This window comes from Vulpes lagopus, chromosome 3, assembly GCF_018345385.1.
Source record: "Vulpes lagopus strain Blue_001 chromosome 3, ASM1834538v1, whole genome shotgun sequence".
In the NCBI taxonomy this organism is placed as follows: Eukaryota; Metazoa; Chordata; class Mammalia; order Carnivora; family Canidae; genus Vulpes; species Vulpes lagopus.
Window position 1 is genome coordinate 35,462,120 of NC_054826.1, and position 25,601 is coordinate 35,487,720.

A 25,601-nucleotide genomic window follows, 5' to 3' on the forward strand; every position below is an offset into this window, starting at 1 on the left:
ATATGTCTCTCCAGACATGGAGGGAGCTTGAAGGAACAGACAGGTAAGTGGACACCAGAGGGACAAATAGAGGTTAGGCAGCGAATTGGGGGCAAGTGCAAAAGTGGGAGGGAAGGAGGATAGATCATTTCAAGCAAGAAGTCCAGCTTAGGTAAAGGCCAAATGCAAGAGGACACAGCAAATCTGGGACACTAAAAGATTGCTTTTAGCTAAAAGCATAGAGAGCTAGCTCATAGCAGAAGAGACTGGAGAGGTAGATGATAGATCATGAAGACTCTTGTGGGCCATTAGTTAAGGAGTTTGGGCTCCATACTGAGAACAATAGAGAGCTAGTGAAGTGCTTTAAGTGTGTTAGGGGCATGCCCTTTAATTCATGTGATTTTCTACATGTAGAAGGATTTGGGAATGTATCCAACTTACTTCACTGTATAGATGGGGAAACAGGTGAAGTGACTTGCCTAGGATCACTTACTTGCAAAACTGGGACCAAAAGGCAAGCCTCTGGATTTCCAACACAGCGGTTTGAACGACACCATACTGCTTCCCCTTATAAGCAAATGGAAATCAGGGGTCATGGAATTATTCTTGCCTAACATCTAACCAAATATATATGCAATAGTCTTTTTGTTTCTCTTAAGCAACTTGTTCTTGAAAGGTGAAAAGACAAGGAAGGAGTAGCAGGGGAAATGTGTCTTCCAGAAATCTACAACATCCAACATAGTATGTCCTCTAGAATGAAGATCCAATCTCTCTTGTTACATAATCACTGACGCTCAAAAAACTAAGGATCACAGTGGAAAATGAAAAATTAAACAAGGAAGGAAGGAAAAAAGGAAGGAAGGAAGGAAGGAAGGAAGGAAGGAAGGAAGGAAGGGGAAGAGAATGAAAGCAAGCAAGCAAGCAAGCAAGCAAGAAAAGAGAAACTCAGTTCGGTTTTTAAAGCCGTCCTCCACAAACACCTCCACAGCTTTCTCACAGGGAAGAAATGTGTGTGTGTGTGTGTGTGTGTATATATATATATATAAGTCATCCTTTCTGAAATAGCAATTTAAATTGGAGTGAGTGATGTAACATCAAACCATAAAGGATCATGAATTCTGAGGGTTTGGGAAGCGGTGTGAGATCCATGAGGGCAAAGATTCCTCAAGTCCTTTGCCAGAGACTCCAGTAATAGGGCCCCTCCATAATTAGCCCCTCATAGGAATAGCTGAGTGATTAAGTATAAATTTGTGGGCCCTGGGCAAACACTCCAGAAAGCTTCCCTTGTAACAGGACTTGATATCTGTACACACTTTGAAACGCCTCGAATGCTTTGCAGTGTTTACCCTGTGAAGTAGGAAGGGCAAGCATTGCCCCTCACGTTATGGACACAGTGGCTTCTCAGGAACAGAGCTGAAGTGGCTTGGGTAGGGGTCTCCAGGTTGGACCTGAGGGCCCACGAGGCTGCAGTTCAGGGAGAACTGTTCCTTTGAGCAGCCCTCAGCGCAGAACAAGGCTTCCTGTTGCCTTGTATCTTCCCTTTTGTCCATTAGGCAAGTCTCCCTCCATGAAGTCGAGGCCGAGCCTCCTTAAGAGATGGCCCGTCCGGGGGTTGGCTCCAGGAACGGAGAAGGGATTCCCGGGCGGAGGGGCGGCCCTGGGGGCCAGAAGCAGTGGGTTGGGGCCCCCTCCCCTGCCCTGCCCCTGCCCTGCCCCTGCCCCTGCCCCTGCCCCTGCCCCTCCGCAGCTCGGCTGTATTTCCCACCACTCTGCCCTGTTTCTTTCCTTCCCGGAACTGGTTCCAGCCGTCAGCGCGCGCCAGCCGGGTTAGCGTATGCCCCACCCTCCTGGCGGATGATCAGCTCCGAAAGGGCAGTACAGCGGCGCACACTCAGCTTCTGGCACGCGGCGCGGAACAAAATAGCCGCTCGATAAATATTAGGTGGATAAATGAGCGCCTGGAAATAGAGTGGGATCGATGGGACCCGGCGCAGCCCAGGGCCGCCCTCCTCCGGCGGCAGGTGGGCTCCCCGCGAGCGAGACCCGAGGGCGGGCGCCCCCTCCGTCCCGCACGCGGGCCGCCGGCCGTCGGGGCGGGAGCCGCGCAGCAGGTCCGGGCGCCCGGAGCCCCCCGCCGCAGCCACTTCCTGCTCTTTGTGTGGCGGCGGCGGCGGCGGCGGCGGCGGCGGCGGAGGGCGGGCCCCGCGCGGGGGCGGAGCCGGGCGCGGGCGCGGGGGGCGGGGCGGGGCGGGGGCGGGGCCGAGCGCCGCGGCCGCGGGAGCCGAGCGGAGCCGGGCGGAGCGGGCAGAGCATCCTGCGCCCCGGCGCGGGGCCCGGTAGCCTCGGGCCGCTCGCCTGGACCTGCCGCCGACGCAGGTAAGCGGCGCGGCGCTCGCGGGCCTGGGCGCCGGCCTGGGCGCCGGGATGCTGCGGGGGACGCCGGTGCGGCCGCGAGGATGCGCGGGGGGCCGGCGCCTCCACCCAGCCCGAGGGGGGGCGCTCGGCGCGGCGGGGGGGCCGGGAGCCCCGGGGCCAGGGCTGCAGGCCCCGCGCGGCCCCTCCCGGCCCCGGCCCACCCCGGGCCCCGCGGCGCGGACCCGGGGCGCGGAGGCGCGGACACGCGACGCAGCTCGGGCGCGGCGGCGGCGGCGGCGGCGGCGGCGGCGGCGGCGGCGGCAGCAGCAGGTGCGCGGCCTGGGCCGAAGCCGCGGGCCGGGGACGGAGCGGCGCTGATCCCGAGCAGGGAGACACCTGCGGGGGCCGCGAGCCCAGCGGCGGCGACCCCCGGAGCCAGGGATTGCGGAGCGCCGCCGCCGCCGCCGCCGCCTCGGCCCGTCCCCTCCTCCAGGGCCAGCGAGAGGCGCGTGGGCCCGCCTGGCGGCCGCCGGGGACACCAACCCCGGGCCCTGCGCCGGACGCGACCTGGGTGGGGCGGGGGCCGCGGCGATTGGGGTGGGGGCTTGAGCGAGGGGAGGCTGGCGGGGCCGCTCGGAAGCCTGCTGGCCTTCGCTAGCATCCCTCTGCTCCGGCTGCCGGCGGGCGGGGAGGACCGGGGAAGGGGAGGGGTGCGCCGAGTCCTGGGGAAAAGGTTCGGTTTTTCTTGAGCCCCGAAGAAATCGGGAAGATCGCCCACCTGTCTGCTGTGGCTTCTGCTTTTCAGGACAGCCCGCCCCCTCGATGGAGGGGTGAAAAGGAAGAGAAGGGAGTTGCCTGTGTTTAGAGGTGGGGGTGGGGGTGGGGACGGGGGCAGGAAGCATGGTCACGGTCAGACCGGAGGACGGTTCTCTGTACTGCGGGACCCTGGCAGGAAAGGACCCTGGCTCTGCCCTGGCCCTCCTCAGCTCCAGGAATCTGCCCTTGACCTCTGCTTGCCTACTGTCTCCAGTGGAGCCGAAGCACTCACCTAGAGCTGATGGGCCATCTGCTCCCCTTCCAGCCAGGACAAGAAGGTGGCAGGGTCTTTCCCAGCTAGCTCTCAGGTGCCTGTGCCTTCCTGGCATGGGTAAGGAGACTGGGGCAGTCCTGCGGGCGTGAGGGACAAATCAGAGAGTGCTGGTTCTCATACTCCTCTTTTCTAACTCCTACCCGTGTCCCTCTTAGGGCAGGTTTTCTTATCTTACTTACCCTTAGGCACTGGCCCTGTGGGAGGCCATGCCAGTAACCCTGGAGATCACAGATGTTGGAGGGCAAAATTCTAGGTCCATATCCCTGGGCAGGATTGCAGAGGCCTTGGAGGCAGTTTTCTCTGTGACTCTCCCTGAGGCCTCCCAGCTCCAGCTCCAGCTCCATGTTCTGTGCTTCCCCTAGTCTCCTGTGTCAAAAATTATTTTCAAGAAAGGAGCCAGTGAACATGTTTATCCTTAAGAGCTAAATACAAAAGAATTTGAAATTCGATGCAGAGCAGGTCCTTTAGAAGTCGTTTAACTGGAAAGGAAACAGAGGCTGGGAGGCATTTGAATGGAAAACAAAGTCAACATATTTGCTATCTCTAATGGTGGAATTTCAGGCAGTAGACTGGAAGTGGGAATGGGGAACTGGGTAGCAATGTTGGGGAACAGTCACTGAAATGACAGTATCTAGCATCTGTCAGCAATGTTTGCTGCTGGGGCAGAAATGCCATTGGAGTGTGTGTCTGTGTAACTGTCCAGGGGTTCCTGGCACTGGAAGGTATCTGTGGTGCACCCAGTATCCACTTGGGGGAGGTGAAACTTTGCTATAGAGAGTTATTCAGTGGTACTGGCTGCCATCTGCCTGGCCAGTTACTGAGCCACAAGAAGAGTGTGTTGTTGCTTACAAAGCCAGTGCTTTGCCTAGTTCTGAACACTGAGCCTCTGGCGGGGGGCATTAGCTGTCAGCTCACTAAGCTTCGTTATTATATTTCCTGGTAAGTTCTGACCAGTTCTGTAGGCACCCAAGCCTGCCTTGTTTAGTCTCTGCTGAAAGTAGAAACTGAAAAACTTGCTTTAGCCATTAGGCCAAGAATGGGGGTATACGATCCAAGAGAGTTCAAGAGCTTTTTCTCGAATCAAATCAGAGGCTGACCCAGAGAAGGAAGTAGGCATGAATTTAAAATCTGGAAAAGGGGGGATCCCTGGGTGGCGCAGCGGTTTAGCGCCTGCCTTTGGCCCAGGGTGCGACCCTGGGGACCTGGGATCGAATTCTGCGTCGGGCTCCCGGTGCATGGAGCCTGCTTCTCCCTCTGCCTGTGTCCCTGCCTCTCTCTCTCTCTCTCTCTCTCTCTCTCTCTCTGTGCCTATCATAAATAAATAAAATTTAAAAAAATATATATATATATCATTAAAAATAAAATAAAATAAAATCTGGAAAAGGGCCCCAGGAGAACACTACATGTACCCTCTGATAAATTGTGCCCTCTTGGGTGTTCAGTGGGCCTCCGATGCTGTCATTGACCAGCAAGCTGAATGAGGTGATGAATAGGCAGTGAGCTAATTAGCATTGGAAACAGCGCTCCTGGAAAACAGTACAGGGCTCCAGTCCCTACATTTGAGAATCGGCCTACACTCTCAAAGAGGTTTCTTTTGGCTGCTGTTGGCCCCAGGGTTCTACCAAGAGCTTCACAAAATGGCCTTTTGTAGCCTCCATGTGGCCACCATAACAATGCATCTATTTCTTTACTAGCAAGTATTAATTATTCACTCGTAGTTGACGAAACAAGACATCAGTCACCTCATTGGAGTCTTTGTAACAGGCCTTTGGTCTTGTCCTTCTAAGGAGCAAACCCATGTCTAGGGCATAGAGGATAGACCCTGTCTTGGTAGTAGAGCATGTTGCTGGGCAGTGACTGGGAGGTCAGTGGTAGTGGGGAAGGAGCTGGTATTCAATACTGGATGCTCTAATTGAATGAGGGATGCATGAACATGTTAAGCAGAATGTCTAGCACATAATGAAGTGCTATTATATTTATATATTTATTGTTTTAGTGCATTAATTGTATAATCATTAAGAATACGGTTCATGTGTGTAGTCAACTCATAGCCCTTCCCAACCCTACCTCCAGAGGCTTCCTGGATTTTGCTTTTCCCAGGGGAGTTGGCTCTGTGACCAAGAAACCTAGCCCCTGCAGGTTTACCTGCAAAAGTTAACCAAAAGAGTGGTAAGATGTAGTATCAGTAAGGGCTTCAGGTCGGAAGTGCTCTTGAGTAGCTCACTGAAGGTGGGTATAACTTGAGTAGGCAGAAAGAAGGGGAGGGAATATACTGAGCAGAAGCCCAGAGGTAGTTCTCACATTTCAACACACAAACAGAGGTCAGGAAGGAACTTTCCTCCTGTGTGCATTTAGCATTTTGCAACCAGCCAAAAATGTTAAGGGCATGCTTCACTTCCCAGGCAGACAGAGCAGAGCAGTGGCCTTCGGACACAGGATTTATCCTTGACTTGCCATGTGCCTTTAAATCCTCCACTACCTCTCTGACTTTAAAAATTAGCCCAGGGAAAGCAGCTTGCCCTGCTTGTTACCTACCTGTTGCCACAGGAGCCTGCAGATGAGATAATGTCTATAAATCCCAGTCTTAGAAGAAAGGCCGTGGAAACAGGGAAGAGAAAGAGGTTTCTGAATGTGTGGCTCTTTTGGATGACTGCCCTTTATTCCTAAAGGAACAATTTATTAATTATATATTGTGTGTCAATTTAAGAAGACAAATCTGTGGCCTCTCTGTAACATTGAGCCAAAGGGAAACTGAAAGGCACTTTGTGATTCCCAGATTCTGTCAAGGCCCCTGGATGGCCTTGTCTGTACAAAGACACTTCAGATTTCAGTTGGTGGGTGTGGGACGCCTCCCAGGATGCAGAGTTTGGATATTGGCTTCCTGGCCATGGCCATTATGCCAAGGGCTGTGTGTGGTGTGCCTCAAAGGATGACCATTCAAGCCATACTTCTTGGGCCCTGGCAACAGAGGAAGATTCTTGAAAGGAATTGTTTTCAGAATTCTTACAGGGACCATTATGGCCAAGTGGCATTTTTGAGAGACTTCCAGCAACTCAGAAATAGTGCAAGGAGAAAGGAAAGTAAACATGACCTTCTGGAGAGATACCCAAGAAGGACCCAGTGATGACTTCATCAATAGGCCTTTTGATTGTGTGTTTGCATCATCATTAGGTCATCTTAGAGCAGTGGTTCTCAGACTTTAATCTTTTCGTAGGATCGAGGGAGGTTAGTATGTCCATGTTGTATGGTCTCTGTCTTCTAAATAAGGGAGGAGATGAGGTCCTCCACAGAAAGTAAAGGTGGTGGACTGGTTAGGAGAGTTCAGGAGACTTCCGGAGGTTTGGAACAGCTGCCCCTGTGGGTGGAATAAGAAATCAACTGGGGGATGAATGAGAGGATTGTTTAACTTTTCTGAGACCAAAGAATCTGTAGGGCTGACCCTCATAGAAGACACTCAGTAACTCAGTGTTAAGTGAAGGGATACCTGAGAAAGATAGTCAATGTGTGCTTTTAAATCGTGATGCCTTAAGACAGATTTTGGCAAGGTGTGAATGGCAAGAAAAGAAATCAGGACTAGGGGTCAGTCACCAGCCTTCAAGTATGTTATACCTTCATGTGGGAAAGAGAAATAAGGACCTGTGTCTTATGGGTTAAGGTGGAAACTACATGACAGAATTTTCTAAAGAAGTCTCTTCAAAGTCTTCATAGTAGGAAGGTTGACTTAGATATGATGCCTTAGAGGACCACAATATTTTAAATTAAAAACTTTCTTTTTTACCAGAAGATATGCATTTTGGGCCATTGGCTTATGCATTCAGCAAGTTGTTCATATCGTGCTTATTAAGTAAATAAAATGTGCCTAACATGTGCCCGGATCTGTACTAAGGCTATGAGTCAATCTAAAAAGAAAAAAAAAGATGACCATTCCTGTTTTTGGTGATCCAAAGAATTAGTGAAATATAAATCAATTTATAATGCAGTAGGAAATTGTAGACTCTTTGTGCACTTTTAGAATCCAGAGAAATGAAAGTTTGGGGGAGTTTGGTCAGACCTTTATGAAGGAGGTCTATCTTGAATTGGGCCTTGACAGTGGTTAAGGGTAGGATTCAAGAAGGGGAGAGGAGAGTCTACTGGAGAGTGGAGAGAGTTGGAGCAAAGGCAGGAATGTCCATGGGCAGGTAATGGCACTCCAAACATCCTGGCCAGTGTGGTATCCACGTTGGAGAACTATGGTCTTAAAAGAAGACCTTTGCATGGAGTCTCCATCTACTGTCCATGTCATATTTTTTTTTTTTCCGGTTGGAAGGGCCCTGAGATAGTCTCAAGTCCAGTGATTCTTAACTAGTTGCTTTTGGGTTTGCACTCTTTTTTCTTTCTTTTAGTAATATGATCGACAATATTGATGAGCTCAACACACCACACCCACAGCCAGTCCCCTCCCCACTCCACCCCCGTTTTCTCCCACACAGGGAAAGATACACATGCAAGCAATGATAGCACAGGAGCAGTTGGAACCTTCCCAAAGACATAATAAAAAGTACATTGCTTGCACACCTCACTACATAAACCATTACTGGTAAAAGTTGCCCACAAGAACCTTCACAATGGAAGTTTTGACATCGTGGTTGAGAACCATTGCCCAGGCAGCTTCCATATTTTACAGACTGGGAAATGGCCTTTTTAGAATGAGTGAAAATATGATTCCAGGGCCTAAGTCAGTTTTCAGAGTGAGCCACAACCAGATTGCAGCTTCACATCCGTGAGACTGAGGCCCGCAGGCTCTGCTCTGGGGGCTGAACCTACAGTCTCACTCTGTTTCCACAGCAGATGCAGCGTAGCTGGCTTCCCTTCCTGAGTTTTAGCAGGTGCTTCTGAGACGCAGCATATCTCCGGATATGGGTCACGTTGGTGCCCCTCACATGGTGGCTTGTCACAGGCCCCAGCGGGAGCAGATTGACAGGCCACCCTCCGTGGCCTGACCGTGTGCCCCTCACCCCCACCCCCGGTGCCTGCAAGAGGATGGGATCTGCCCAGTTGGGTTATCAACGGAAAGGCCCCCTCAGCCCTGACAACACAGGAAGCAGCTGAGTAGAACTGGCTGGCAGGAGCAGTGGCAAGGTTTCTAACCTTGCCAGGGTCTTTTTCTTTGCTGTAAACAACCAGGAGGGTAGGCCTCCTCCAGAGGCCCCAAGACATGGACTTCTCTGCTCTGACCTCCTGTCCCTTGTGTGGAGAGAAGCCGCCGGTGATGATGCCTTTTTCCCAGAAGCCCCACAGCGAGGGAGTTAGGTAGCGAAGGCCACCTGGAGACCATGCTGTGGACTGGCTAGATGTCCCTGGAAATGCTGGGAAGGAGGCCTTGGGTTGTTGTCTTTGAAAGTAAATATAAAAATTTCAATCAAAGCGATACATGCTTTAAAAAGATCAAAGAGTACTGAAAGGTGCGTGATGAGAACAACCAAGCAGTGCCCACCTCCCCTTAGATGCTGTCGCTTCTAACTCACTGTTTCTTCCAGCACTTGTCTCCACATCTCAAAAGGATATGCTTACGCTGCCGTTTCTTGATTTATCTGTTCTATGTATTGTCTATTTACTTCCTGCTGTGATAGAAGAAGGCCTGGCTTTCTTACACCATCTGCCTCCCTCCCTGTCCCCATCTCCTGATATAGGGAGAGCTGTTTTAACCTTAGTCATGTTTAAAGCATCTATATTATTAAGATGTGTAAATGATGGTCACAGGAGCTAGGCAGTGTCCTTTGATTTATCTCCTTTCCTTCATGGCTTTTTTGTTTTATTGCAGAAGTAGAATTTTCTCCCTCCCTTCCTGCCTACCTATTTAATGTTACTGTTTTTGTTTTTGTTTTTGTTTTCTTACAGCTCTGTCCTATCTATTACTGTATTAGATCTTCTTACCTTCCCAGGAAGTTACAGTGTTAACCCCAGCTCTGCCCCTAACTGGCCAGCAGACCTTGCCCAGATCTGTCTTGCCTCTCAGCCCCAATGTCCTCCTTGCAGAAAGAGAGCTCAGGGTGGAGGTGGAAGGAGGACTACACACCCATCTCGTTCTCATTCTAAACCTCAAAGCCCATCCCCCGTGTCAGAGACTGTTGCTGTGTGAGCAGTCTCCCCTCCAGGGTGGGGCAGCCCCAGACTTGACAGATGGCAGGGCAACAAAACTGGGGTGGGGGTGGGGAGCAGGTGGAGGTGCAGGTTTGGGCCCTGCTCCATGGGATCCTGTGGATGTGTCTGTTACTCTCTGGTTCTCCCCCACTTCCTCGGGTGATTTTTTTTTTCAGTACAGTCTCTGCTCATCAGGGTAGCATCATAGTTCCCAAGCACACCCACCTCCTTCTCTAGCTCCCTCTCTCTTTGTACCACTCCTGCCTATGTTATACCCAAAGTTTTCCCAAGTACTCATGCAAACCCTCACGTTTTTTTGGTAATGACTTTATTTATTTATACGCTCTGCAGGTCACCCACTTAAAGCATATAGGTCAGTAATGGGGTATTTACAGAGTTGTGCAATCGTCATCATGACTAATTTTATAATATGTTCATCATGCCAGAAAGAAGAACCTTCATGCCCATTAGCAGTACCACTATTTCCCCCAGTCTCCACCCCAAGCCTAGGCAACCACTAATTACTTAATGTCTCTCTTGATTTGCCTACCCTGGATATTTCCTTTAAAAAGCATATTATCCTTCTTTCACTTAGCAGATTTTCAAAGTTCATCCATGTTGTAGGATGTGACTATGACTCATTCCTTTTTGTGGCTAAATAATATTTCACAGTGTGGACATACCATATTTTATTTACCCATTCATCAGCTGATGGACATTGGAGTTGTTTTCACTTTTTGGCTATTACAAATAATGGTGCTGTGAACATTCATGTATATGTTTTTGTGTGGACATATGTTGTCAGTTCTTTTGGGGTTATACTGAGGCATGGGATTGCTTCATCATATGATAACTCTATGTTTAAAATTTGCAGGGACTGCCAAACTGTTTCTCAAAGTTGCTGCAACTGTTTTACATTCCTACCAGCAGAATATAGGGGTTCCAATTTCATATCCTTACCACATTGGTTATATCTGTCTTTTTGATTATAGCTGTTCTAATGGATGTGAAGTGATAACTCACTGTGATTTTGATTTGCATTTCCCTAATGGCTAAGGATATTAGTAATTTTTATGTGCTTATTGTCCATTTGTATATATTCTTTGTAGCAAAGTCTGTTCCTGTCCTTTGCCCATTTTAAAGATTGGATTCTTTTTCTGTTATTGAATTTTAGTAATTCTTTCTATATTCTATAGCAGATATAGGACTTCCAGATAGTCTCTCCGATCCTGTGGATTGTCTTTTCACTTTCTTGATGATTTTTTTTTTTTTGAAGCACAAAAATTTTCAAGTTAATTTTGACGCTATTAAAAGCTAGTAAAATCAAATAGGTGCTTATCTATTTTTTATTTCACTGCTTGTACTTTTGATGTCATTACATATTCCAAAGTCACAAAGATTTACTCTTGTGTTTTCTTCTAAAGTTTTATTGTTTTGGCTGTTACATTTAGGTCTTTGATCCATTTTAAGTTAATTTGTTGTGTGGTGTGGGGTAGAGTTTACCTTTATTCATTTGCATGTGGATATCCAGTTGTCCCAACACCATTTGCTGAAAAAAGTATTCTTTCCCCATTGAATTTTTACTTGGTACCCTCGTCAAAAATCAATTGACCTTAAATATCAGGGTTTATTTTTAGATTTTCAATTCTGTTTCATATTCTTATACCAATGCCACACATTTTTTCACAGTTTTGATTACTGTAGCTTTGTAATAAGTTTTGAAATTTTGAAGTGAACGTCCTCCAGTTTTGTTGGTTTGGGGGATTGTTTTGAATTTCTATATGAATTTTAGAAATAGCTTATCAATTTCTGTTACAGATGCCAGCTGGGATTTTGATTCAGATCACATTGGATCTGAATCAATTTGGGGAGAATTGCCATCTTAAAATATTATTAAGTCTTCCAAGCCATGAAAATGGGGTATCTTTCCATTTATTTGTGCCTTCTTTAATATTTTTTACAATGTTTTATAGTTTTCACAGTATCCTTTTTGTGCTTTTTCCTTGTCAAATTTATTCCTAAGTATTGTATTGTTTGTGATGCTGTTGTAAATATATTTTTCTGATTTCATTTTTTGATTGTGTGTTGCTAATGTATAGAGATACAATTGATGTTCATATGTCAATCCTTTATCCTGCAACCTTGCTGAACATGTTTGTTCATTCTAATACTTTTCAGTGGGTTTCATTAGGATTTTCTACATACAGGATTAAGCATCTGTGTGTAGAGATAGTTTGACTCCTTCCTTTCTAACATGGATACCTTTTATTTCATTTTCTTGGCAAATGACACTGGCTAGAATCTTAAAACAACATTGAATAAAAATGGAGAGAGCTTACATCCTTGTCTTCTTCCTAATTTTAGGAAAACATTCAGTCTTTTACCATTAAGTCTGATATTGGGTGTGGGTTTTGTTTTGTTTTGTTTTGTTTTAGCTGCTCATTATCAGGTTGAGGGACTTCCCTTCTATTCCTAGTTTATTGAGTGTTTTTGTCATGAATGAGTATAAGATTTTGTCAAATGCTCTTTTTGCATGTACTGAGATGGCCGTGTAGGATTTGTCCTTTATTCCGTGATATGGCTTATTGCTTTAATTGGTTTTTGGATGTTATTGTTAAAGCAATCATACATTCCTGGGCTGTATCTCACTTTGTCATGATGTCTAATCCTTTTTGTATGTTGTGTGGATTTGGTTTTATTGAGCAAGCAAGGATTTGCTGGGTCACATGGTTACTCTGTGCTTTAAAATTTGAGTAACTGCTACACTGCTTCATAAGTTACTGCACTGTTTTACATTCCCACCAGCAATGTCTGAGGGTTCCAATTTCCCAGCCTCACCGACATTGGAAGGAGTAATCAGATCCCAGAGGGGAGAGACCTTGAAAGATGAGTGAAATCCAGTCATACCGTGAGAGGAGGATGTGCGTTTACTTCAGAGATAACTGTTCACTTTAAGTGCTCACATGTTAACTATTTGAACCTTTTTGATAGAGTTCTTTCTAAAACATAAACAGGTTTTTTTTGCTATTTATACTCCTTTTCCTCCTCTCCCAATCTTAAAATCCTGGTATCTTGGACATAGCAATGTATTTCTTGATGTCTTGGGCTCACTGGCCATCTACTCATTGGATAATTCGTTACGTAGCTACGAATGTGTGCTTGATACTGTGCTTGGGAGCTGGGTGGGAGTTAGACACAGCTCCTGCCCTCAAGGAATCTGGCATTTAGAGCTGGAGAGAAAATGTAAAAGATGTAATAAAGCGTTCTGGATGCCATGAAAGTAGGGGCGCACTGGGTTTAAGGAGGGCCAGGGGAGGAAGTGAATTCAGGTAGAGGGTAGGAGAGGCAGAAAGGCTCCTTAAGGAGGTAACATTCCCTTCATCCTCCGCTCCCTCAGCCCCAGGATCATTCTGGCAATGTATGAAGCCTTCAGTGGGTTCTACTGTGTCCTGTGCTAGTGATGATACTTCTATAGGCCATTGAAGTATGTAGAGTTCTGCTTCTGTGCTTGGTGGCCCAGACTCCCAAGCCCATATAGTTAGTTCCTCTCCATCCCGCATGGCTCTGCCTCTCCTCTTCATGCAGCACTGTGAGGCTTGCTGCTGTCAGCTCTGGGGCTGCACCTAACCTCTGGCTTTATTTTACAGATAGGCGATACATTAAAAGAAGTGCCAAGTGGCCACAGTGGGTTTTGAAGCCACAAGGTTTGACCACTGGGTCATTTCATTTCCAGCCTGTTCAGGATAAGCCACAGGGTCCATTCTGGTACAATCTGTGGAAGTCCTGCAAGATGCATATGGGTGACTGTGTCCCTGTTTGGCCCCCACACCTATGAAGATGCTGACTCTGACATGTGGAAGGGTCTCAGCTGCAGAGGAAATACTGACCTGTGAAGCTACATCCTGTCACAGCAAACTTGGGTCCCTGTGTAATCTCCAACATGCCCAGTGTATACATGGAAAAGCAGGCTGCACTCCAGGTTCCTTCTTTGGATTTTTCCTTGCTCAGTCAAGAATACACTTTTTTTAAAGAGGGACAGTCTAAGCCTCCCTTTTATATTTACATATTTGTTTACATATTTATTTATATAATATTTGTATATATAAATATAGTCATATTTATCATTTTTAAAATTATGTATTTGGGTATGTATTTAATTGCTTTCTAGCTGGAGAGATTACAGGCAGCGAAAATATTTCCTGGCCTCTTGATGTTTGTGGGACCCAGAGGTGATAGTTACCTAATCTTTTCAGGTTGGCAGAGGGTTGTTCTTCATGAGGGAAAAAGCAGCCAAGCTACAGGGGGAAAAAAGTAAAGTCCTTGGTACTTTTCATAAAGGTACAAAAGTAGGTGTCGTCCAGAAGAAAGGGCAAAGAACTGGGAGTCAAGATATCCCCTTTCTGGCTGAGCTCAGCCATCAGCTGACCACGTGACCTTGAAAGAAAGTTTTCACTTCTCAGTAACACCATGCCCTCTTCAGAAAAACAGCAAAAATAACACCTGTTCTCTCGAAACTGCAGGGTGGTTGTGATTAAGGAAATCAATGTGAAAGACCTATAGAGTTGAGATGCTACAGTTGAGATAATGGTAATGCCCTCCTTTTTTTTTTTTTTTTAATAGAACTGTTGCAGTGTTTGCTTCATCCATTCACTGTGTTGAAAAGAGGCCACCCGGCTGCTAACATTTCCCAAGGGCTTACTCTGTGCCTGCTATTGGGCAGCATTCCACATTCTGTAATGTTATATAATCCTCAGAATAAATCACTGAGGGCTGGGACTATTATTAATTATTGCCCCCATAAAGGTAAGGAAACGGAGACTTGAGAAGTTAATATGCTTATTTATGGTTATATAGCTTAGTGACAGATGACAGATTTGAGTCCATAGCTAAAGCTTAACTGTTACACTTTGTTTGGTATTCCACTTCTGTAAAAAGATCTTACTCTTTTTTTCCTTTCCTTCCAGAAAGTCAAATAGAAAATGACAATGCAGATCTTTTGCTTACATAGTAGCAGCCTTTAGGGTGTGGTTAGTCAGAACCTGCATCCCCAAAGCCAGGTTTTCCTGGCACCCTTCTGGTGTTTGTGGGACCCATCTCCTCTTCTCGGGGTCCTTCAGTCATCTGAGCCACGGTGCCCCTAAAGCCCTTGCCAGAAGCAGATTGCCTTGGAGCCCAGAGTTCTTACTTTTTGGTGAAACCAGGCTGCTGGGTTTGAGCTTGTTAGCAAGATGTTGAATTTAAATTTGCCATCAGTGCCTGCCCTGACAGCCTGCAGCTGTGCCTGGTAAGTGACACTCTCAGAGCACTGTTCATTGTTCAATATTTTTATTAATTTCTTTTCCAAAGTGGCAAAATGGCCACATGTTCATTGACTGGATATGAGGAATTATTCTCATTTGGAAGATTGTGAAATGGGCAGGACACTTGAGCCAGAAAACAAGTGCCTATTTTCATGTATACTGCTTAAAATGCCCAAAATGTTTTTTTTTTTCTTTCTGATTGATGTGGAGTTGGCAGTGACTTACAGCACTTGAGTTAAAAATGTCTGATTTCCTTCTCCCTGAGGCAGTGAATGATCTACAAACAAACACAGGAATCCATTAGAGAAGCTGCATTTACAAGGAGAAAAGGAAGGTTGCATTAACAGAAATAAAGACTCCTAATTTACTGGCTTGTAGGCTGTTCACTTATTGATTCTCTTCAAGGGAGGTGCAGGGGTATTATTGTGTTAAAGGAAAAACCTGAAGGGTTATTCTGGTAGATGAATTGTTCTGAAGCTTGTGAAGTCCAGAAGAAACCCAGGTTGTAGGAAGGTGAAAAGAAAGATCATGGCAAGTGGGAGTCATGGAAGGTAACGGAAGGGGACGTGGATAAAAGCTGATACTATATACACTGAGCTGATGATTTCTTGAACATTTTCAAACATATATAAAATTGGGTGGAAAAAAATACTATAAGCATCACACAGCATTAACAGTTATTAACTCCTAGCCAGTTTTGATTCATCTGTTACTCACTTTCTCCCCATCTAGTATTATTTGGAAGCAAATTCCTCTATCATTTTACCCATATTTTAGTAAGTGTTTCTAGAAGATAAGAACTCTTTTAAAATATAACCTTGTTATTGTTATCACATCTGAAAAATAATAGCACTGTTTCCTCAATATTATCAAACACCCAGTCACTATTAAATTTTCCTATCTCCTCATTAACGATTTTTTTATGATTGTTTTCTTATGGTTGGCTTCTTACGGTTTTGTTTGAAAGAGGATCCAAACAAGGTGACGCACTGTGATCGTCTGCCAAGTCCCCTATTGGCTATAGTTTCCCCTCCATCTCTTTTTTCCCCCATGGAATTTATTTATTGAAGACACTGAGTCATTTATCCCGCAGAGTTTCCCATAGATTATGTTTTACTAATTACATCACTGTGGTGTATTTTAATGTGTTCTTGTGTCCCCTCCATTTCCTATGAATGAGTGTCAAAGGCTTGATTGGGTTTAAGTGTTTTGCTTTGGGTCCAGCATTCTTCATAAGGTAATGATGTGCTTTTCCGTCAGGAGGCACATAATATCTGATTGTAATTCATTTAGTGATGCCAGCAGTGGTTGACAATCAGTGCCTATATCCATTTTAAGGGTTAGAAAAATGGGGATATTTTAGTTGCCAATATTTCTGGGGGAAAAAAGAACTCCTATATCTGTAGAGAGAAACATCCCCTCTTCTGCAATTTGGTTATCCAGCGGTCAGTTTGTATAGGAAAGGTATGTTAAATGTTTGCTTTTTTCCTTTTTTGTACCTATTTTCAACATAAAGTTTGGTTCACAGGTATCCTCCAGCAGTAAACAAACAAAAGTTAACAAAACCAAGGTCTAATTGTCTTTATTATTTCATGGATTTAAACATATTTGATATTGCTTCATTGAGGTATACTAACTGTGCTCACAGTCCCCTTTGTTGGCCAATGGAAGCTGCCTCAGGTTGGCTCCTGGGTCCCTTGCACACACCCCAGGAGTCATGGTTAGAGAGCTGCTTCCTTGCTTTCTTCTGTGACACCTTGCTCTAAGCCTTTCTTATACTTTTTCTGTCCCAGACCGGGACGAGCTGTTTCTTCAAAATACTGATCCTTTTAGTGGGAAATGCTATTTTCAGACCACAGCTTGACACTAAAGGCACTCATTCATTGCTCATGGGTTGGTCATTGCGTCCTGGGCTTTTCAGTGCACAGAGCTAGGAAGTAAATGCACATATATACATACATACAAACATACTTATGGTATATTTAAAGTCAGAACACATGATGACTTCCTACTAATACCCAATTTCCTATTCAGGACTATTTGGTTTACTTGGTTTAATATCTCCTTTCACCAAGAATGGCAGTGCTCAACACCACCAGGAATGATAGAGTATTCCACAATTACTAATTTGTTTTACTTTGCACTGCAACAATTAACCAATATAATTACTAAAAAAAGCATGAGTTTTTTGTTTTTGTTTTTGTTTTTTTTTTTTTTGCAACTCTTCATTGTTCTTAGGGTATCTCCCATCAGAAATGTAGGATCAAATTTCTGAATGTGAAAATCACTTGGAATAGGTTCTTTCTGTGTAGTTATGCCAACAACTAACACAAATATACCTTCATTTGTTTTATCTTACTTTTTTGGGGGGATGGTTGCTTTTTTAAATTTAAATTTTATTTTATAATTATGTAAAGTATGTGATTTCAAAGTCAAATCTACAAAACAGTATATCCAAAGAATTCTTGCCTCTATCTCTACACCCTCAAGCCTATCTTCCCCATAGGTGGCCAGTTTTTAAAACTAGGTGATTTATCCTTTCATTGTTTGTTTTTTAATGTGTGTGTGTGCGCGCGCGCATCACTCCTTTCTTAAATAAATGTATTGTACACAACTTTATCCTGGAGATCACCCCATGGTTGTGTGTATAGATAGATTCCTCATTCCTTTTTACTGCTACCTAGTATTTCACAGTACAGCTGTACCATAGTTTATTCACACAATCTTCTGTTAAGGGGTGTTTGCATTTTGCAAACTTCTGTCTGCTATTCCAGATGATGCTGCAGTCAATAGCGTTGTGCAAATGTCTTTTTGCATTTTTATCAATTTATCTTTGGGATAGTTTCCTAGAAGTGGGATTGTGGGTCAAAGAATAAAATGCATATACAAGTTTGTTAGATATTACCAGATTTCCTTCCTTATGCTATCTTACATCCTTACCAAGGTCCTAGAGATGGAGCCCAGGCATTTTATTATTAAAAAGCTATGCCTGTGGGAGATGCCTGAGTGTCTCAGTGGATTAAGCATCCGGCTCTTGATTTTGGCCTACATCATGATCTTGGGGTCATAAAATTGAGCCCCACGAAGGGCTCTGTACTCTGTGGGGAACCTCCTTAAGATTATCTCCTTCTCCCTCTGCCCCTCCCTCCTCTCAAACAAATAACTAAATCTTAAAAAAACAACAACTGTGCCTGTAGTTCTTTGGCACAAGCAGGACCAATAATCACTGATGTGTAGCATTTGAAAAGATTTAGCGTAGAGACAGACCTCCTGTCAGTAACACACAGTCTTGCAATATGAGTCTGAGCACGTGAAAGGGAGCACAAAATCTGGAACTGGACACCTTGGTTCCAACCCCAGCCTGACACTTACCAGCACTTGATGTTGTGAAATTACTTAAGTTTGAGCTTCTGTTGGCTCTTCTATAAAATGGGAATAATCATAGGACCTACCTATGGGTTGATGCAAGGTTAATCCAGAAATAGTGGAGTGCTTAGCAGTATAGGGGCTAAAGAAATATTATTATTATTATTTTTATTATTAGAATTAATGAAGAGTTATTAGGGCTTTGGAGCTTGTAGATCATTATGCTCTACTCTATAAAATTATTAGTTCTTCCTATGAAATGAATTTAATATTAATGTAAGAAAGAAGATAATTTTTTGTGTGTTGATTGGTAAATGGTTTTGCTGTAGAACTGGATGCCCTGTAGAATTCAGGGGAGAGAATAGGAAGAAGCACAGGCATGGAGAGGACCTGAAACCACCACCATGAGGTCAAATGCCTGCAGAAGACAGAGGGGAAATCACTTCTGAGCTCCTCATGCCCACATTTGACGTGGCATTCGCTGTCATCACAGTACCTGACAGGGAAGTGTGTTAGGAGACTCCATGAAGTGTGAAGCATAGTTAGCTGCTCAGCCCCGAGCTGCCCTCCCAGCCATGAGCCTGCAGGAGACACTAGTTTAGAGACAGCATGCCCTTGGGTACACTCTGCAGCCCCTAGATCCAGCTGTCATGTTGGTGGTCCTATTCTACCCTGGTTTAGATGCCTCATTTCCTGACAAGCAATCAAGACACATTCTCTGACACTTCAAAACTCTAGCCTGCAAGCCCATCTCAGGCTTGCCTGGGATTTGGGGAAGGGAAGAGAGGGGTGCTCAGACCATCAGAAGTGGGCTTTCTCTTTGTTTCCTTATTCAAATGTGCTAAAGGGGCAGCTCGTTATTATTGTTAATCTTATTAAACTCAGTTTTTTGACTTTTATTCACCTAGTTTACTCTGTTTTGCTTTGCTTTGTACTTTGCTTCATTTATTTCTGCTTTTGTAATGATCAGTCCTTGCATTTTCATTTCTTTGGGTTGATTTTTTATTCCTTTTTAAGATTTTTGAGTCAAAATTAGGTTCATTTAGTTTCACTTTCTTACTTTCTGCTAAATATGTTTAAGACATTTATTTCAGCTATTTCAATTTTAAGTGTTTCATAGTTTCTATTTGAATTCCTTTTTAGCTGTGAGTAGCCTTGAAGTATGTTTTTGCAAACTTTCATAGGTATAGGAGGTTTTTTGGCTGTGATTTGTATTATTGATTTTGAATTGTGTTGCATGGTCATTTGTGAACGTAACTTCTAGGATGTCATATTTGGGAGAACTTGTGAGAACCTGTTTTATGGTCTAAATCAGGATCTTTTTTTTTAATCAACGTTTCATGTACGCTTTAAAAAAATGAGTATTCTGTTTGCTGGGTGCTGAGTTCTTAAAATAGTAGTTAGCTTGGGTTGGGTTAAGTGCATCTTCAGATCCCCTTTAGCCTCACTGCTAGGGGAAGCTCTCATCAAATCCACTGCACTCTGCCAGGGTCCAGGACACAGAAATGTCCATTTAGGACTGATTTACTTGGTGTGCCTCAAAGCATCTCCAGACCAAGGAAGACCATGGCTCTTCCATTTTTGCAAATAAGGTTAAATTTGTTGGAGTCTGAATTCTTGTAGTTCCAGCTTACTGAGTTTGGAGTAGAATCAAGTCAATAATCGTGGCTATTTCTATCATGTATATTTGTGCTGTTTGGTAACTTAGGAGTAGAACTGATCCATATCCTCATGCAGAACAGAAGTTGGGGGTGGCCGAGGCTCCTGTCTAGCATCAGGTACATCTGAGGCCCTTTGCCCTTAGTCACTGTGGTTGTATGGGTGTCATATAACTGCTCGGAGCCTTTTCATTTATCAGTTCTGTAAACCACCTGCCGTGTTGATCACAGAAGGTGGTGGTGAAGTTTAGTCCAGATAATAGACATTAAAAAAAAAAAAAACTTCCTAAACTGTAAAGAGATCCTCAAATATCAGGTACAGGTTGTGAGCACCTTGTGAAGACGCAGCAGATGGAAGTGGTCTCGATGCATGTAAAGCCCCCTTCATTCTCTGGGAGATATTGAGACACATTTGGAGGCCCCTAACATTCTTTTCCCTCAGTGCAGAAGACAGCAGCTGCAGCCATGACCACCCACGTCACCCTGGAAGATGCCCTGTCCAACGTGGACCTGCTGGAAGAGCTGCCCCTCCCCGACCAGCAGCCATGCATCGAGCCACCACCTTCCTCCATCATGTACCAGGTCAGTTCTTCCAGAGGACCAGGGAGTTCCAGATCCCTTCTGAGGGTTTGCCCTGAAGGCACAGAGAAGGGGGATGCCTGCCTCTAAAAGGTGAAAGGTCTTGAGCTGATGGAGTCCCTCGTGCCCTGGTGGAGCTGAGTATGAGGAATAGATTAGCTCGTAAACATAAACCAGGGCTATTTGTCCTCCCCAGGGAAGGCTTGTTGATCCTCTCTGACCTCAAATACCTTCCCTGCTGTTCTTGCTGCAGCACCAACCAAGGATCTGGGAGCTCTGATCTCATGAATTAAATATTACAATTTAGAAACCCCTAGAGCCTGCCTGGGTAATTACTTTTCCTTCATGTATGTGAGAAGAGCTTTCAGCTCCCCATAGCAGCTAATGGCTCAGGGATGCCAGTCACCATTGTTTGCTTGTGCCTGAGCTTATGATAAACCATGATCAGATCGCTCAAAACCATGACGCCCCCCCCCCCCGCCCAACCACCCCTCAGGGCATGATGGGAAGGGCAGCAGTGTAGCTGGAGTCCACTTTATAGATAGCCCCTCATCCGGGCATGCCAGGTGAGCATGCCACATTGGGAAAGAATAAGTTAATATGAAATTTTTAGCCATATTTGACCTTTTGTAGGTTCTGGGCCTGCTAACTGAAACTAAATATGAATGCATAATATATTTGTAATTTCATTCAGTAGTTAGATTTTATTTAAGCATATTCCTGAAGGTTCAGGTGACAAAATGGCTTATTCACATTTTCTAACCCACATTAAATTTTTGATTACATAAATATCTTTTTTATTACAGGCAATACAGAAAAGTATAACAAAATAAAATTTCCCTGTAACTATGTCTAAATATACATACACATACTCCTTTTTACCATATATATGATATATATATTATACATTGATATAGATATATATTGTTTAACCAAAAGGGAAGCAGAGTATATATATTGCTCTATAATTTGGCTTTTTTAACTTAAAGTTTATTGTGGGTATTTTTCCATAGCAATACTACAGTGCTACCACCTTATTTTTGACCACCACATAGTACTTATAAGTCCCTTGCATGGATACGCTATTATTTATTTATTAGCCTTTTGCTGTTAATGGACATTTGGATGGTTTCCAATTTTTGCTGTCACCAAAAATGCTGCAATTATCATCCTTATGCATAAGTATCTGCAGCCTCAGGTGAGTATTTTTGCAATTTCTGGATGAAAATAATGCACACCTTAATTTTTAACAGCTCTTTAGGTTTCTATAGTTTAAGCGTGTACTTCCAAGGCTCTGCCGGGTGAACCTGGGAAAGCAGACGCGGGCCCCATCTAGCCAGCGCCTGCCCAGTGTGAGTCAGAGTGGGGTTTCTTGGGGGAAGATCAGAGGAACAATGTGGAGATAGGTTTCCACAGAGACGTGTGGCATTTGTTGGCAGTGGTTTGGACTCGTTTTTGGACACCCAGCCACCTTGGACTCATTTTCCAACAAACGAATATTTCTGTCCTCTAATTCCTCCAGGCTAACTTTGACACAAACTTCGAGGACAGGAATGCATTTGTCACAGGCATTGCAAGGTACATTGAGCAGGCTACGGTCCATTCCAGCATGGTAAGTCGCCGTGATCCTGCCAGCATGGGAGGGGCTTGTGCTCAGCTATTCCCAGAGCTGCCTGCCTCTGACTGGTCTCCGTAAGCCGGTTCTCAGGTCCTGCCCCACCCCCTCTCAATGCCTCGGGCACACTGTTCCCCTGCCTTCTGGCTCGCCTGTGGGGCCCCACTGGATCCCATTATTTATATCCGTGAACTTCTGTAGCTTTTCAGGTTAATGTGCAGTTTAATCCTGCCTTGTCTTATACTTTATAGATTACTGGCTATGTGGAAATTTGTCTCTTGACAAAAGCAAAAGGTTTCTCAAAAAGAAGAGATGGTGGCTATAGAATAACATCTTATTAACCCAAGGAAGTTCGTGGTCTAAATCATTCACAAATGGGGTCGATGGTCTAATAGGTCTGTATCTGACCTATCTGTAAGGAATCATCCATTTTCCACTTGCCTCTTGGGCTTTGATCGATTTTATTCTCTCTCTCTTTTTTTTTAAAGATTTTATCTATTTATTCATGAGAGAGGCAGAGAGAGAGAGGCAGAGACATAGGCAGAGGGAGAAACAGGCCTCATGCAGGGAGCCCAATGCGGGACTTGATCCCAGGTCTCTGGGACCACAACCTGAGCCAAAGGCAGACGCCTAACCACTGAGCCACCCAGGCATCCCCATTGCTTTTATTCTCATGTAGCCCTGGAATTTGAAGAATTTCAGAACCCTCATTCAGAGGCTCTGCCTGTAGCTCATTGGACCTTTCTCACTGTATCAGTTATATGCTAAAGCCTTGCCTTACCATCCCTAGCCCCATTCATTCAATATATATTGTATACCTGGTACCTGCAGAGACTGTGCTAAATGTAGGAGAGGGAGATACACAAGGACAAATAGTGGCCAGTCTTGATTCTCAATGAGGCAAGTGAACAAACTTTCCATTTATTGAACACTTTCTGTGCAGGTATTTTATTTATTTAAAAAATATATTTTTTTCCAATGTAGTTAACATACAGTGTTATATTAGTTTCAGGTGTACAATATAGTGATTCAACAGTTCTGTACATAACTCAATGCTCATTCTAAGTATCCTCTTTATCCCCATCACCTGTTTCAGCCATTCCACCTATTCCCCAGCCCACCTCCTCCCTGTAACCATCAGTTTGTTCTCTGTGGTTAAGAGTCTATTTTTTGGTATGTCTTTTTTTTCCCCCTGTGTTTGTTTTATTTCTTAATTTCCACATATGAGTAAAATCATATGGTGTTTGTCTTTCTCTGACTGACTTATTTTGCTTAACATTATACTCTCTAGGTCCATCAGTATTGCTGCAGTGGCAAGATTTCATTCTTTTTGTGGCTGCATGATATTCCATTCTATAGTAAATATATATATATTACATACACATATAAAATACATATCTATTATATACATATATACATAATATGTAATTATATACATATATATTTAATATATGTATTACATATATACACATATATAAAACATACTATGTGTGTATATACATACACACATACACATACCACATCTTCTTTATCTATTCATCTATCAATGGACATGTAGGTTGTGTCCATATTTTGGCTATTGTAGATAATGCCGCAACAAACAGAAGTGCATATATCCTTTCAAATTAGTGTTTCTGTATTCTTTGGGTAAATATCTAACAGGGTGATTACTGGATCACATGATAGTTCTATTTTTAATTATTGGGGGGAACTTCCAAACTGTCTTCCACAGTAGCTGTACCAGTTTGCATCCCTAGCAACAGTGCAAGAGGGTTCCTTTTCTCCTCATCCTCACCAACACTTGTTATTTCTTATGCTTTTGATTTTAGCCATTCTGATAGGTGTGAGGTGGCATCTCATTGTGATTATGATGTGCATTTCCCTGATATGATGAGTGATATTGAGTGTCTTTCCTTGTGTTTATTGGCCATTTGGATATCGCCTTTGGAGAAATGTCTATTCATAAATTCTCTATCAGATATTTTAAATGCACTGTTTGAATTAGTTCTCATTTCAACCCTGTGAGATAGGTTCCCATTTTACAGACAGGGAAACCCAAAGTTCAGAAAGTTAGTGAATTACTCAAGCCCTGCCACTGACAAATGACTTGGCCAAATGCAGGTCTGTCTGACTATAAAACCTGTGCTCTAGATTACTCTGTGTAGGCAAATAGAAATGTATTAAGTTAAAGGTAAATGACAAGGTAAAAGTTCAAAGCTCTCTGCTTTTGAAGAGTTAAGGGTCAGAGAAAGTTTGTTGAAAGAAGGGGCTTTTGAGTAGGGCCTTGTATGCTATATATATACAGATACACATTTTAACCGTTTGTATGATAATTTAAAATGTCTAAGATATTCTCACACATAGATATCATTGGAGCCTTATAATAGCCCTGTGACTCACAAAGGGATCATTATGTCCATTTTAGAGATGAGAAAACTGAGACCTGGAGAAGTGAACAAGCAAGTTACTCATGATCCCACAAACTAACAAATTATAGGGTTGAACTTGGAATCAAGGCTTTTGGTTACCAGTCCTGATCTCTTTGCACTCAATTCTGCTGTCTCTTGTAGTTAGAATTTTATGTGTCAGAGATGAAGTGGGGAGGGCACACTAGATGGTGGAACGAGCAGAAGCAAAGACACAGAGACAAAGATTCTCAGAGACTTCCTGGGTTTGGGTTTCTCTGTGCACACACATATATAGTGTCTCTCTCTTTGTCCACATGCCCTTTCTTGAGCTTGTACACTGCACTTGCTTTGAGAGCATTAAAAAACACCAAGGCCTGGGCCCCTACCTGGAAATAAGGATTTAGTTCTCGTGGGGCATGGCCTGGGCATCAGGGGTGATCCAGTGATTCAGGCCAACTCTAAATGAGAAAATGGTGACATTTTTAAGGTAAAAGATGAGCCTAAGCAGAGCCATGACCAGAACTTCAATCTCCTGAGGCTGCACTTAGGGCTCTTCCTGCCACACTGTCCTGACTTCTGCACTCCAGGCATATAGCAAAGTTGATGGTCACCTGAACGATCCATTGGGCAGCATCTACACTATACTTGTTCGCTGCACTTGCTCACAGCACACAGCCTGCAGCCTGGGACCTGTGAGCACTCAGTAAACCATTCATTGAGTGAAAGTCCAAATCTCACCCTGCTGGTGGGCTGTTTGGTGCTAACAAGTGGACACACATTCCCTCTGTTACTGTCACTTCTCTCTTTTGACATCTTTTCTGAAGCAGGAGCAGCAGGAGACCCACAGGCTAGGTTCTTGGTTCTCTCTGGTCTCAAGGACAATCTGTTACTGATTTTAAAAGTACTCCAAATTAAAAATTGAAAGTACGACTCATTATTGACATTTGCTGTTGAAAGCAAAACTGTAAGAAGTAATAGATTCCAAATTAAATCTGATCTTGCACTAGGGAGATACTATGAAGTAGATGTGATATGTGGAATTAAAAAATTAGGGGATCCCTGGGTGGCTCAGTGGTTTAGCAACTGCCTTCGGCCCAGGGCATGATCCTAGAGTCCTGGGATTGAGTCCCA

General features: G+C 44.2%; 1 protein-coding gene across 4 annotated transcripts in view; it reads left to right on the forward strand.

The window, feature by feature from the left end:
- Window positions 1-1,852: 1,852 nt before the first annotated feature.
- The window catches only part of CYFIP2 (cytoplasmic FMR1 interacting protein 2), a 124,560-nt gene continuing 100,811 nt past the window's right edge, over window positions 1,853-25,601 (forward strand). Inside the window, exons 1-3 of one of the 4 annotated variants that reach the window (XM_041749174.1) lie at window positions 1,853-2,000; window positions 20,311-20,450; window positions 21,970-22,059. In XM_041749174.1, the coding sequence (XP_041605108.1) occupies window positions 1,958-2,000; window positions 20,311-20,450; window positions 21,970-22,059 (273 nt within the window). In that variant the 5' untranslated portion in view covers window positions 1,853-1,957. Of the gene's footprint in view, window positions 2,001-2,238; window positions 2,356-20,310; window positions 20,451-21,969; window positions 22,060-25,601 lie in introns of those variants that run through there. The other 3 variants (XM_041749177.1, XM_041749176.1, XM_041749175.1) reach the window with 3 other exon arrangements.